Here is a 13757-nt window from a genome sequence, read left to right as displayed (position 1 = left end):
ACAGACTTCGGCTAAAACTCCATCATTGCCTCAAACATCTTTGACAGAACTCAGAAGAATAGAAGGTAAGGATTCATATCATCACTGACTGAATCTCTCTCTTTTATTTTTTTTAATTGATGTCATAATTTGTCTTTAAAGTGAACCATTACTATTTTACTAAATTGATTTTGCAAATTGCTACTATACAAGTTGTCGTTTATGATCCTTCATTCATTCCTTCTATAGAAATATTTTTTTGTTCGTTGACCATTGTGTTTGACGCTTTGGCAATTGTGATTGTGGATTTACATATATGTGATCGTACGTGTCTACGTGACTACGTGGTGGGGAAACAGGGGTTGTATTATATGTATTTTAATTATGATAAAAGCAAGTCTTTCACAATTGATATATACGAACTGTTTTTAACTTCTCTTTGTTACTTTGTAGATGGACTCAAGTAATTTTCCACAAGAACAAGAAGGAAACGAGGAGGCTGAAAACATTACTCAAAGTCCAGCTCCGGCAAGTGTCCACAAAGGCAAACGAAAAGAGAAAGCTGGTGAAACTACTTTCAAGCCACCACAATCACAAAAGACCACAGAAAAACCAATGAATCCAAGGTCTCCCGTGTGGGATCACTTCACAAAAATTGAAGGAAAGAAAGGCAAGTGCAATTGTAACTATTGTGGAAAGGAGATGAGTTGTCTTGCAACTTCTGGGACGTCAAATTTACATACACATCTGCAGATTTGCAAGGAATACAAGGCATGGAATGAGGCAAAGCAAAAAAAATTAGAACAAGATGGTGTTGAAGGTAATCTGAAATTAGGGAAGGTTTCTAAAGAGGTATTTAGGGAGGCTACAAATGAGATGTTGGTATTAGCTGAACTACCTCTATCATTTGTTGAGTGTCTTGCTTGGAAACATTTATGTAATAAGTGCAAACTCTACCAGCCTCATTCGCGCAGAACAGCCACAAGAGACATTGTGGAGTTTTTTGTAAAGAAAAAAGAATCTCTCAAGAAGCTGTTCAAGTCTACAAAACAGAGAGTGTCTCTTACAACAGACATTTGGGTTGCTAACACTACAGGTGCAAGTTATATGGTCATTACTTTGCATTTTGTTGATGCAAACTGGAATTTAAGGAAGTTTATTATTGGTTTTAAGAATGTTTCTGACCACAAAGGATCAACTATATCAGCGGTTCTTTTGGAGTGTTTAGCTGAATGGGGGATAGAAAAGATCTTCACCATCACAGTTGACAATGCCACAGCCAATACTTCAGCACTCAAGATGTTCACAGATGAATTTAAGTTACTGGGAGATGACTCGGTTGTGTTAGGTGGAAAATATATGCACATGCGGTGTGCTGCTCATATTCTGAATTTGATAGTTAAGGATGGTTTACATGAGGTGGAGGCTAGTGTGACTGCTATCCGTAATGGGATCCAATATGTGAGGTCTAATACTCAGAGAAGGAATGCATTTGAGCTGCGTGTTGACAATGCTAGGATAACCCGAGGAAGCATGCCTTTGGACGTAAGTACTAGGTGGAATTCAACTTATCTAATGCTAACTAGAGCTATCAAGTATAAGTTAGCATTTGATAAGATGGAAGCTGAAGATAAGCTCTACAATGATTATTTTCTACATTGTGAAAAAGATGGGACAAAAAGGATAGGACCACCTACTTCAGTTGATTGGGTAAAAATTGAAAGACTAGTAAGCTTTCTTATTATCTTTTACAACGCTACACTCGAAGTTTCTGCATCTACTAAAGTTTGTGCTCACAAGTGCTATGATGAGATTGTTAATGTCGAGTTGAATCTCTCTGAGTTGTGTTTGAGTAGTGATCCAGAAGTACGTAACAAAGCTTATGAAATGAGAGAGAAGTTTGACAAATATTGGGAGGGTTTGAAGAATATTAATAAACTTCTCATTGTTGCTAGTGTATTTGATCCACGGAACAAAATGCAGTTTCCAAATCTTTGTTTTGAACAGCTTTATGGGAAAGATAGTGAGGAGACTAAGACGCTTACAGCTTCAATAGAAGTTGTATTGCGCCAACTGTTCCAGGAATACAGTTGTAGTTTGAGCAAACAACAAGAAGAAGAGAAATTACCTCAGTCTCAATCCCATCATAATATGTCATCTTCTCAGAGTGGTCAAGAAGGTTATGATGATTTGTCAAATAAAATGGAAGTTGCAGCTGATAATCATGGCCTTAAGTATAAAAGGGTGAGAATGATGTACAAGGAATTGGTTAAAGAGAAGGGAATCAAGGATGCAAGCAATGAGTTACAAGTATATTTGAATGAAGATGTTGCAGACCCAACTGTTATGATGGGGACAGAATTTGATGTTTTGTCATGGTGGAAGGTTAATAGTGGAAAATTCCCAGTTTTATCAGAGATAGCGAAAGATGTCTTTGCTATGCAAGTCTCGTCTGTTGCATCGGAGAGTGCTTTTAGCACTAGTGGTCGAATACTAGACCCATATAGAAGTTGTTTGACTCACTATATGATAGAGGTTTTGATGTGCACAGAACAATGGCTAAAGGATGATCTTCACTTCGCTGAAAAAGGAGTAGTCACCATTCAACAACTGCTTGCGGAAGTTGAACTGCATGATACTCTTGAAAAAGGTACAAACTGATCTCTTTAAAATTATGTTTCATTTGTTATTTTGAAATGTGAATTGTAAGCGCTAACCTTAACTATTTAAATTATATAGAGTTTGGATCATGTATCACATATTGAAGTTGTTGGTTGCTTGGGAGGAGACATCATGACTCGGCAATCTCAACTTAGTTCTCTTTTTTATTATCTCCGCTTCACATGTGTTTTTTTATACTTTGTTTTTGATTCACGGCTGTTTGGTGGTGGTAATTTGAAACTTGGTTTTTAATTTCTTGAATCTTGGTTTTCAATTTCTTGAATCTTGGTTATTATATTAACGTTGTTGGTTGCTTAAGAGAACACATACTCGACAATCTCCACTTAGTGGGAATGACACAGCTTTGTTCTCTTTTTTATTATTTTGGCTTCACATGTGTGTTTTATACTCTGTTTTTTGTTCATAACTCTGCTTTTTATTCATAACTGTTTTTTATTCACGACGGTTAGGACTTAGAACCATATTTGCGTCTTATTTTGTCTTATTTTTTGGTTTCATTTGGTTAGTTTGGTTGATTATGGATTGAAACAAAACATATCCAAAACTGTGGTTATTTTCGTTTTCAAATTTAATATCCAAACCGAACCGAACCGAATGATATCCAAACCGAACCGAACTGAAATTTCTATAATATCCGAATGGTTATTATATTAGCATATCCAAATTAACCGAAACCGAACACAACCGAACCGAAACCGACTGTTTAACCGAATGCCCAGGCCTAAGTGACTCTCTCCTCAGTCCATTTATTTTTCCTCTCTATAAATAAAAAACATTACTTACTCTTTCTCTCTTCCACTTAACTCATATCAACCTTCGCCGGGAAAAAATGGCTCTCGCGCGACTTATCTCTCTCCTCACCGTCACTCTCTCTCTCTTCCTCCTCACCACTACCGATGCCTCATCTCGACCTCTATCCACTCCACCTAAAACGTCCGTGCTCGACGTCGTTTCATCTCTCCAGCAAACACAAACCATCCTCTCACTCGACCCGGCTCGTTCCTCATTCACCTCCACCAGACCCGAATCCGTATCCCTATCCGACCCGGTCTTCTTAAACTCCTCTTCACCACTGTCTCTAGAGCTTCACTCCCGGGACATTCTCGTCGCGTCACAGCACAAAGACTACAAGAGCCTAGTACTGAGCCGACTCGAGCGTGAATCATCCCGAGTCGCCGGCATCGCCGCGAAAATCCAGTTCGCCGTCGAAGGAATCGATAGATCCGATCTCAAACCCGTTTACAACGAAGATACCCGTTACCAAACGCAAGAACTAACGACACCTGTCGTCTCCGGAGCCTCACAAGGAAGCGGCGAGTATTTCTCAAGAATCGGAGTCGGAACTCCGGCGAAAGAGATGTACTTGGTGCTCGACACGGGAAGCGACGTGAACTGGATCCAGTGTCAACCTTGCTCCGACTGTTACCAACAATCCGACCCGGTTTTTAACCCGACTTCGTCTTCCACGTACAAGTCACTCACTTGCTCTGCTCCACAGTGCTCTCTTCTCGAAACCTCCGCTTGTCGCTCAAACAAGTGTCTCTACCAAGTTAGTTACGGAGACGGATCTTTCACCGTCGGTGAATTCGCTACCGATACGGTGACGTTTGGCGAGTCAGGTAAATTAAACGACGTCGCTTTGGGATGCGGTCACGATAACGAAGGTCTCTTTACCGGAGCAGCTGGTTTACTCGGTTTAGGAGGTGGAGTTTTATCGATAACTAATCAGATGAAAGCGACGTCGTTTTCTTACTGCCTCGTCGACCGTGACTCGGCTAAATCGTCGAGTCTTGATTTCAACTCGGTCCAACTCGGAAGCGGAGACGCGACGGCACCGCTTCTACGTAACCAAAAGATCGACACGTTCTACTACCTCGGGCTCAGCGGGTTCAGCGTCGGTGGTCAAAAGGTCATGATATCTGACTCGATCTTCGCGGTAGACGCTTCGGGAAGCGGAGGGGTGATCTTGGATTGTGGAACCGCCGTGACTCGTCTTCAGACAGAGGCGTATAACTCGCTTCGCGACGCGTTTCTTAGACTCACTACGAATCTCAAGAAGGGGACTTCGAGCATCTCTCTGTTCGACACGTGCTACGATTTCTCGTCTCTTTCCACAGTGAAAGTACCGACGGTGACGTTTCATTTCACCGGAGGTAAGTCGCTAGATTTGCCGGCGAAGAATTATCTGATCCCTGTGGATGATAGCGGAACGTTCTGCTTCGCTTTTGCTCCGACGTCGTCGTCGTTGTCGATCATCGGGAACGTGCAGCAGCAAGGGACACGTATCACTTACGATCTAGCGAATAATCGTATCGGGTTGTCACCGAATAAATGCTAGAAAAAAGGAAAAGAAAAGTAGACAAATGAATAGTTTTACAGATATATCAGTAAAACTTTTATGGAACTACGAAAAGAAAAAAAAAATCTTCAAGTGTGAATTTTTCCTTTTTCTATGTCTTTTGTTATAAATTAATCATAAGTTATTTTCGACTTTTATCGAATTAATAATAGGATTGATTATTTATAAGTTTGAAAAATGTTGTTGTCTCCAGCAAGAAGTAATCAGTAGATGTGTTTGAAAGTGTTCTGTCTTTGTGAGACGAAATGAAGAATAGTCAAAAAAGTTTTACGTTACACAGAAGTCCTTTTTGTAACTAAATAAAAGTCTTCATAGAAACAGAGACTTCTCTTGTGGCCCCTTTGTTCTTCAATATTTTATAAATTACAGTCTGAATCTACTACCAACTGTGTCTGTGTGTGGAAATCAATCAATGTGAAAAGTTAAGTTGCGTAGTCCAAAAAGAAAAAGAAAAAGCAATGTTTTCACGACCGGACCGGACGGCCGGTCCGACCGGTTGACCCGTGACCCGGACAGTTCACCGGTTTGGGTCTACTACTAATAACCGGAAATTTTAAAACCGGAAAAACCCAGAAAAAACCGCTATAAACCCACGACCCGGTTATTCGAACCGGACCGGCCGGGTTGCAGTTCAAAAATAATATTTTCGATTTTGAATCTCTGATTTTTAAGACCAAATATAGGGTTTAGTTTTGAGAACCTCTCGTCGCTTGCTTCATCTTCTCTCGCAGACTCGCAGTCCTCATCTCTCGTAGTGCTTAGCCAACAGTTTGTTTTCAATTTCTCTTTTATTTTGAATTTCTTATGTCTCTAATCTCCATCATCACTTGATTTTGGACATTTACATAATACTTTTTTCATGATCGTGGCTCTGTTTTTTAATCGTGGCTCTGTTTTTTAAACTATCATAGTTAATCATCAATTCATCATCGTGTTTGCATATATATAAATCGATTATGTCCTATAATTGTATTATAAATAACTGATCTTCATGTGTTGTGCATCTTTTAAGAATCTGTTATAGTATTATGTTTGATCTATGTTTTTTTTTCTTGTGTAGTTGTGTATTTTACAAGTAATGGAAACTGAAGAAGACTATGAAGAAATAGCAGCTGCAAACCGTTCAGTCAGAGGAAAAAATGATATAGCTTGGTCCTATGTGATTCAATCAAATGATTCAAGAGGAAAAACAGTTTTGGAATGCTCATTTTGTCACAAAAAAAAATTAGGAGGTGGAATTAATAGGATGAAACAACATCTTGCGGGTGTGAAAGGAAATACAGATGCGTGTTCACAGATTCCAGGAGATGTGCGATTTAAGATATTGAACACATTAAAAGAAATTGAGAACAAGAAGAAGAAAAAGCTTGTTTTAGATGATACGAACGATGGCCCTGAAAATCAAGATGGTGATGGAGATGATATCGAAGGTGATGTTCGCCCAAGTCAAAAGAGGAAGAAAAAAGGTATTGATCTACATGAATACTTTAAAAGAGGTGTGCATGATCCGACCCAACCAACTATAAAAGCTTGTATGCAAAGTAAAGAGAGAATACATGATGTGGACATGTCTGTTGCATTGTGGTTTTATGACGCTTGTATTCCAATGAATGCCGTGAATTCTCCACTTTTCCAGCCTATGATGAATAAGGTAGCAAGTATGGGTCATGGATATGTGGGGCCTTCATACCATGCTCTACGTGTTGGATTGTTGCGTGATGCTAAGGTGCAAGTTTCTTTGATTATTGATAAGTTTAGGAGTACTTGGGCCACTACTGGATGTACTCTTATGGCAGATGGATGGAAGGACACAAGACAAAGACCGCTAGTTAATTTCTTAGTTTATTGTCCTAAAGGAATCACATTTCTCAAGTCAGTTGATGCTTCTGATATCTATGCAAGTGCTGAGAATTTATGCAACTTGTTTGTTGAAGTTGTGGGTATGGTCGGTCCAGAAAATGTAGTTCATTTTGTAACTGATAGTGCACCCAACTACAAAGCTGCTGGAAAGCTTCTCGCTGAAAAGTTTCCCACCATTGCTTGGTCTCCATGTGCAGCTCATTGTATCAATCTGATTTTGGAAGATGTGACAAAACTACCTTCTGTTCACAATTTAGCGCATCGGATGTCTAAGGTAACCATTTTTGTTTACAACCATAAGTCGACTTTAAATTGGGTCAGAAAAAGACCTGGTTGGAGAGAGATCATTCGACCTGGAGAAACACGTTTTGCTACAACTTTCATTGCTCTACAAAGTCTCTATCAACATAAAGAAGATCTACAAGCTTTGGTTACAAGTACAGATGCTGAACTCAAGCAGCTTTTCAAGACGTCTAAAGCAAAGGAAGCTAAATTGATTATCCTAGATGAGCGAATGTGGAATGAATGCTTGATAATCGTCAAGATTATGACTCCTATCATTCGATTGTTACGCATTTGTGATGCTGATGATAAGCCTTCTTTGCCATATGTGTATGAAGGGATGTATCGAGCAAGATTAGGCATTAAAACGATGTTCAGAAAAAGAAAACCTCTCTACCAACCTTATACAAACATCATTGATAGAAGATGGGATCATATGTTGCGCCATGATCTTCATGCTGCAGCGTATTATTTGAACCCAGCTTTCATGTATGATCAAACTTCAGTTTGTGAGAAGCCTGAAGTTATGAGTGGGTTAATGAGCTTAATTGGAAAGCAAACAGAGAACAGCAAAACAAAGCTCGTTCAAGAGCTTAGATCTTACAGAGAACGTGAAGGCAGCTTTTCTCCTGATATGGCTCTTACTTGCAGCAAAACATCACAGCCAGGTAAGTTATTAAACATGGATTTGACTTGCATTTTACTTTATATATGATTTAATTGATATTTTAATTGATATTTTAGATGAATGGTGGAGATATTTTGGTTATGATGCTCCTCATTTGCAAAAGTTAGCAATAAGAATTCTTAGTCAAACTGCTTCTTCATCTGGATGTGAGCGCAATTGGAGTGTGTTTGAGCGGATTCATACCAAGAAGAGGAATAGATTAGAGCATCAACGACTTAATGATCTCGTCTTTGTTCACTACAATTTACGTTTGCAACAAAGGTGAATATCATACTATCAAATAATATGACCTCGTGAGTCTTTGTGACGTAATGATCTCGTTTTTGTTTTACATGTACAGGTCAAAAAGAAAAAGATCATATGATCCTGTTGACTATGAGTCTATTGATAAAACAGAATTTTGGATTGTTGAAGAAGAAGAAGCAGGTGAACTTGAATATGATGAATTAGAGAATGCTCTTGCTGAGGAATATCCCAAAGACCATGAAGACACAAACCCTGAAAAGTCTAATGGTATCTTTAAAAGTTTAAATTGTTCATTTCACTTTTAGAATTTTCTTTTAGTTGCCTACAATATTTGATTAAACTATGTGATTTCTAGATGTTTCAGATATTGATGAAGACTTCACTATGCCACCTGAAGAACATGAAGGCAATGGGGGTAGAGACAACGAAGATTGGTTGTTGTGATGGAGATGATGTTCTTGTTTTACTTAGTGTTTTTTTTTTTCATAATCGTGACTCTTGCTCTTTTTTTTAAGCAATGCTCTGTTTTTTAATCGTTACCCTGTTTTTTAATCGTTGCCCTATTTTTTAATAGTGGTAGAGACAAACAAAGATTGGTTATAAACTATATATTTTCTATAAATATAGTAAACATTTCATAATGAATTGACCCACGGTCGAACCCGGTTGAACCGCTGACCCAGTGACCCAGAAGGTAGTCCGGTTCGCCGTCCGGTCCGGTCGTGAAAACATGGAAAAGAAGCCATGGTAGAAAATTTGCATATTTCACACTTGCCTTAAACAAATTTTTTTTTTTCGTTTTTTGTTTTTTTTTTATCCTTAAACAAATATTTACATGGAACTGTGAGCGAATTGATGATCATTTTAATCACCGATTACAGTCAGACATAATAGTATCACTTAAAGATAATTTAAATATTAATACTAAAAAACAAAAGTAATATTATAAAGTTTTCAACCGATCGAGTCTGTTCCCATGTTTCCTTGTTCACGTTAATTTGCATAGGAGACCATAACAATTACACGGCTAACTGTGTCGTAAGCAAACATGCATGCATGGAGCCACGTCTTGGGAACGAGATGACGAGGGGGGACGTTTAGGGCTTACTTTACCTTAGCCATTGTAACGACTATCGAGTAATCATGTGCATATAAGTCACGGGTGAGTTAGTCGGCCTCGGCCCGTTACTAATTTCGTCATAAAGGTTATTTTCTTACCGTATTCTACTTCATTTTTCTATATAAAAATATCGACTTTTTCGTTATAAGATGGTCAGATGATACGGATCACCATATACTATTCACTACCTTGCGGTGGTATGACATAGCTATATCTAGATTGTTGCAAAGGAATTCATAACTTTTTAGCAACTTCAAGAAAATGCCCATTTCGTATTTAACGCTACATGACGTGAACGTACGGTAGAATATTGTTAGTGGAAACTTAGAATGCCATTTCTGTTTTAGATTAAATCAAATGGGAGATGTTTAATTTTAACGAAATACATATGTAACATATGTGAATATATGATTTTGCTCATAGTTACGATGCATATATATACTTTAAGCTAAGATAGTGACATTTTGTGAATTGTGATTAAGTTAAAATTATATTTATTTTAATCTGCCGTCCCATTCTAACTTTTCTTTCAATTGTGAAGTCTTATCAATTGAAAACAACATATTATGAAATTTAAATCATGGCTGATTATCGTATGTCCAAATAGTTTTTGATTATATAAAGTATTCCTTCGTCCTAAAATCTGAAATTTTAATTAAATGATATATCTCAAAAAACAAAGTTTTGCAGTAATAAAAAAACATAACAATTTGGGATTAAATATGGACGTAGTGGCGATGGGGCTGATGAGGGGTGAGGTAATTCAAGAATAAGAATCACATGCAGAGTGGCCCCCCAATCTCATTATGCTTCTTTTGTACAATGCCATATGAATGTCGCCTACGCTATTTTTGTCTCGTCAAACTCTTTTAAGAGTTTTTAAAATCATATCATAATTAACAACAAATATTAACATTCTTTCCATGAGTTGTGATTATTTAAAGAGTGGAGAAAAAACGAAGGAGATCATGGTGGTGCTAAAGATCTCAGAATCTAGTGAATCATGTGATCGCTTGTCCTTATGTATGTATATCGGATGAACTCGGCCTGTGATTTGATTGATGGTTTTCTGAACAGCGCGCGATTGGAGATTACTGATCCACCTGGATCCAACCAACGATTTGTTCACACAAGTTATTTTTTTTTTTCTCGAAAAATATCCGACAAGTTATGAGCCACACGGTGAATATTGTGGTCCATGTATAGTTTATAGGCTACGAGCGAGATAGGACGAGTTTTGATCATCGCCCTTGTGAGTAGTTTTGTTTCCATTGCGAGCTATATATGATATCTTTTACGTCTCTTACGGAGTCTTTAGCATTAGTCCGTAAATAAGCTAGAGCTGTTAACCTGAATTTTTTTGTTTGTATTGTTTAAAGTTAAAACAAACAAGATTTGCGTGTGTGTATAGTCCCCTGGAATAATTGCTTAATTGCGATGCATTAGCAACTTGATTGCAAAAGAAGTGATGTACTAACAACGAATTAAAAGCGTCGTAGTTAGATTTTTATTACTAGAAAAAAAAGGACAGGAAAGTAAAGGAGCACCGTTCCCCTCGTGGTCCTCTCATTACCACACGTGGCCCCCACCCTATTTTGTTGTCGGCACGATCTCAACTCATAGTATGATGACACGTGTTACTGTAGCCTCGCAGCAGACGACGAATTTAATTCTCTTATTACAGAACAGTACAAGTTTAGTTTCACATTAGATACTGCGGGTGCGGGTCACGTGGACAAGAGCGAATGACGCCAAATAGTTACTAGTACTACAAATCATTATAGGACTACTAATCATGCAATTATCCGTTAAACAGTTTTTGTACTTAACACGATAACTTAAAACATTATTTACGTAATAATTATCGTTTCACCTATACACTCTTTTGAAAATGTTTTTTTTTTTGTTTTTACATATTTCAGGAAAATTATTAGAGTTTTTCATTACAATACTGGAAAATAAATTCTATTAAAAAAATACAGATAATTATAAATATATTTTTAGAAATTTTTTTTATTATTAATTTTGACAAAGATGAAATGCAGATATATAAAAAAAACTAAAAAAGTAACATTAGATTTTCGAAAATCAGAAACGCATATATACTTTTTCTTTTTTGGAAACGATGGATCATTTTGTTTCTTAATAAAAAGTTGTTTGGATTATTCATGTGTTGTTTTTGCGATAAGGTAGTTATAAGGATGTTGATATATTTGTCATGAACTAAGACAATTACTTGATTTGATAACTTGTGTTTTATTGTATGATACGTAATTTGTCCAAATAATCCTACCGCGAATGACAATGCTACCCTTAGTCCAGATGGCCCATGGGGACATGTATAAGTAAAATTTTGAAGCACTCAATACGTTGGGATTTGTATGAAGACGTTGAGTTTCAGTAAATGTAAGTGAAGTCACCATATAGATGGGTCACTCATGCTCTGCATCTATTGTTCTCCAGTCTCCATGAAAGTGAAATTCATTAAACAAATAAAAGTGAAAATTCAATAATAGTATGAAGACATATGGAACAACATTTGAAACATATAAAGATATCAGATTTAGATACTCTATACTAGTTACGCCTAATAGTGTAAGTTATGACTATAAAGGAATCTCAGATTTAGATACACTATAAAACATAAATTGTGTAAGTTATAATTAACTAACCAACACATGTAGGATGGCTACCTAATACAGTATTTAATCAGGGCATAATGACGCAGTTAACTTATACTAGTACGAAAACTTAATTATGATCATATAAAGACAAGACAGTATGCGACATTAAATGCGTTTAATTTAAGTTGATTTATTGTAAACATTATGCAGGAAAATTCATTAAATTCTATTTACAAGTTCCAAGATGCGCATTACATTGGATACTTCTCGTTTTTAAATTAGAGTACATCCTGAATCTCGTTTCATAAATTTTGTTTCAAGTTTGGGAAAAATCTTGAAATGAACTTATATGTTTGTATTGATCTATGGATAGTGAAATATGGGACACACACGACACACACACACCCCTTTGTAGGGCCGATACAATGATTCCGTTCTCATTTATGCATGAACTTGTTTTTCACGGAAAGGGTGATGACAAGTAATTCGGGCCGGGGAGCTGTTTTTTTGTTTGCCCATGTCTTACTCATGAAACTGAAACATTGAGAGTGAAAACGAAAGAAAGCTACATAATAAGGGACATATAGGTAATATTACAACCTTAATGACCGTACTTGTTGGGCGGTCGACCAAAGTTGACGGATGGAGAAGACCCGTTAAAAGAGTCTCATCGCAAAGTGGTGGTTAGCAACTTAGCATCATTCTCTTCTCTCTTTCGGTCCCCAAATTTATAATTTTCACACCTCACTTAATATAATACACATACTGTACTACATAACCCATTCGTATGTATATCACATGCCATATAGTTTATAGCTATATAAAGAGTTTCACGTACGTATTAGAAAAGAATAATTTTCACTCTAATTACCAAATTTTTTTTGTTCTCTCCATGAATTGCATGTTTACCAATACCCTTTAAATAAATCAACTGCATAAGCTATTTTGGCTACCATCACAGATGTGAAGACACTGTACTGATACATATGTGCTTTTGCTCACGACCCTCTTCTTCTTCATAGAGGGACTTCTACAAAGTGTTCATAGTGTTCTGTCCATTTATTTAGAGGCTCCTTGAGCAGAAATTTTGTCTGACATTCCAACAGTATCATGAAGACTTTCTTCTTTTCAACAAGGCTAAAACAGGAGGAGAATATTACATTAGTAACTAAATCTGCTTGAGAAATCATATACTACTACTAGTTGTATATCTCCATGATATATGGACAGGCTAATCTCAAGTAGAAAAGACATACTATAACTATTTGTATGTAAAGAAGAAAGCCAATCCTCGTATCTTAAATTTAACCTTCTACTCTTGTAAAAGTTGCTAGACATAGACCAACACCTACCCTTGTATCTTAAATTTATTCTTCTTCTCTTGTAATGTCATTCATGTAAACATCGATTTTATTAATAGAATTAATGAGTGATATAAAAAGGTTGGAACTAAATTGCAAGTCCCCAATAAAATATTAAACTTGTAACTTGTAGCTTTTCCATCTAAAGTTGGTTGTTATTTTTGTCACCGATGTTTAGAAGAAAAGGTAAAACAGACCTTAAAGTCGATGTATATGAACGGATGTAATAAGTAATAACTCTCTAGTGGCTATCTTTATTTGGCGATTACCTCAATTTTTTAAAGTAAGCATTTTTTTATGTGGCTTTATATATGTATTTAAAGATTCGGATCCTTCTGTACAGAAGATATGATAATTCAACCGCTTTAGATTTGCCCAGTGAACGAACACTAACAAGACCAAAAACACAACGACCAAAAACGAAGAAGTTTAGGGAGAGAGCTTAAAGACCGTGAGGGAGGTTTATGGTTGCATCTGTCATCAGATTCTCCTCTGCTCCATGGCTAACCGATACAAAAAGAATATATTAAATAAAATCAATCACATAATGGACAGA

At 36.9% G+C, this 13757-nt stretch overlaps 2 protein-coding genes and 1 long non-coding RNA gene across 3 annotated transcripts; 2 read left to right on the top strand and 1 right to left on the bottom strand.

Moving 5' to 3' along the window:
• Nucleotides 3442-5359, top strand: LOC104746219 (protein ASPARTIC PROTEASE IN GUARD CELL 1-like). The gene has a single exon (XM_010467647.2). The coding sequence runs from the start codon at nt 3491-3493 to the stop codon at nt 4997-4999; it is 1509 nt and encodes a 502-aa protein (XP_010465949.1). The 5' UTR covers nt 3442-3490; the 3' UTR covers nt 5000-5359.
• Nucleotides 6267-8540, top strand: LOC104748298. The gene is made up of 4 exons (XM_010469963.1): nt 6267-7830; nt 7907-8111; nt 8191-8363; nt 8461-8540. The coding sequence occupies exons 1-4, from the start codon at nt 6267-6269 to the stop codon at nt 8538-8540; spliced, it is 2022 nt and encodes a 673-aa protein (XP_010468265.1).
• LOC109129204 lies at nt 12589-13706 on the bottom strand. The gene is made up of 2 exons (XR_002035398.1): nt 13652-13706; nt 12589-12977 (listed from the first exon to the last, which is right to left on the bottom strand). It is a non-coding gene; the product is annotated as an uncharacterized LOC109129204 (long non-coding RNA).

Source organism: Camelina sativa, chromosome 15 (assembly GCF_000633955.1).
Source record: "Camelina sativa cultivar DH55 chromosome 15, Cs, whole genome shotgun sequence".
In the NCBI taxonomy this organism is placed as follows: Eukaryota; Viridiplantae; Streptophyta; class Magnoliopsida; order Brassicales; family Brassicaceae; genus Camelina; species Camelina sativa.
This window is presented reverse-complemented; position numbering and strand designations above follow the sequence as displayed.

What these genes read in the sequence shown, in the direction of transcription:
- LOC104746219 (XM_010467647.2), top strand. Translation starts at nt 3,491, where the DNA reads ATGGCTCTCGCGCGACTTATCTCTCTCCTCACCGTCACTCTCTCTCTC.
- LOC104748298 (XM_010469963.1), top strand. Translation starts at nt 6,267, where the DNA reads ATGAAACAACATCTTGCGGGTGTGAAAGGAAATACAGATGCGTGTTCA. An exon ending in CAGCAAAACATCACAGCCAG is followed by an intron (nt 7,831 to 7,906) that starts GTAAGTTATTAA and finishes TTGATATTTTAG; the next exon opens with ATGAATGGTGGAGATATTTT. An exon ending in AATTTACGTTTGCAACAAAG is followed by an intron (nt 8,112 to 8,190) that starts GTGAATATCATA and finishes TTACATGTACAG; the next exon opens with GTCAAAAAGAAAAAGATCAT.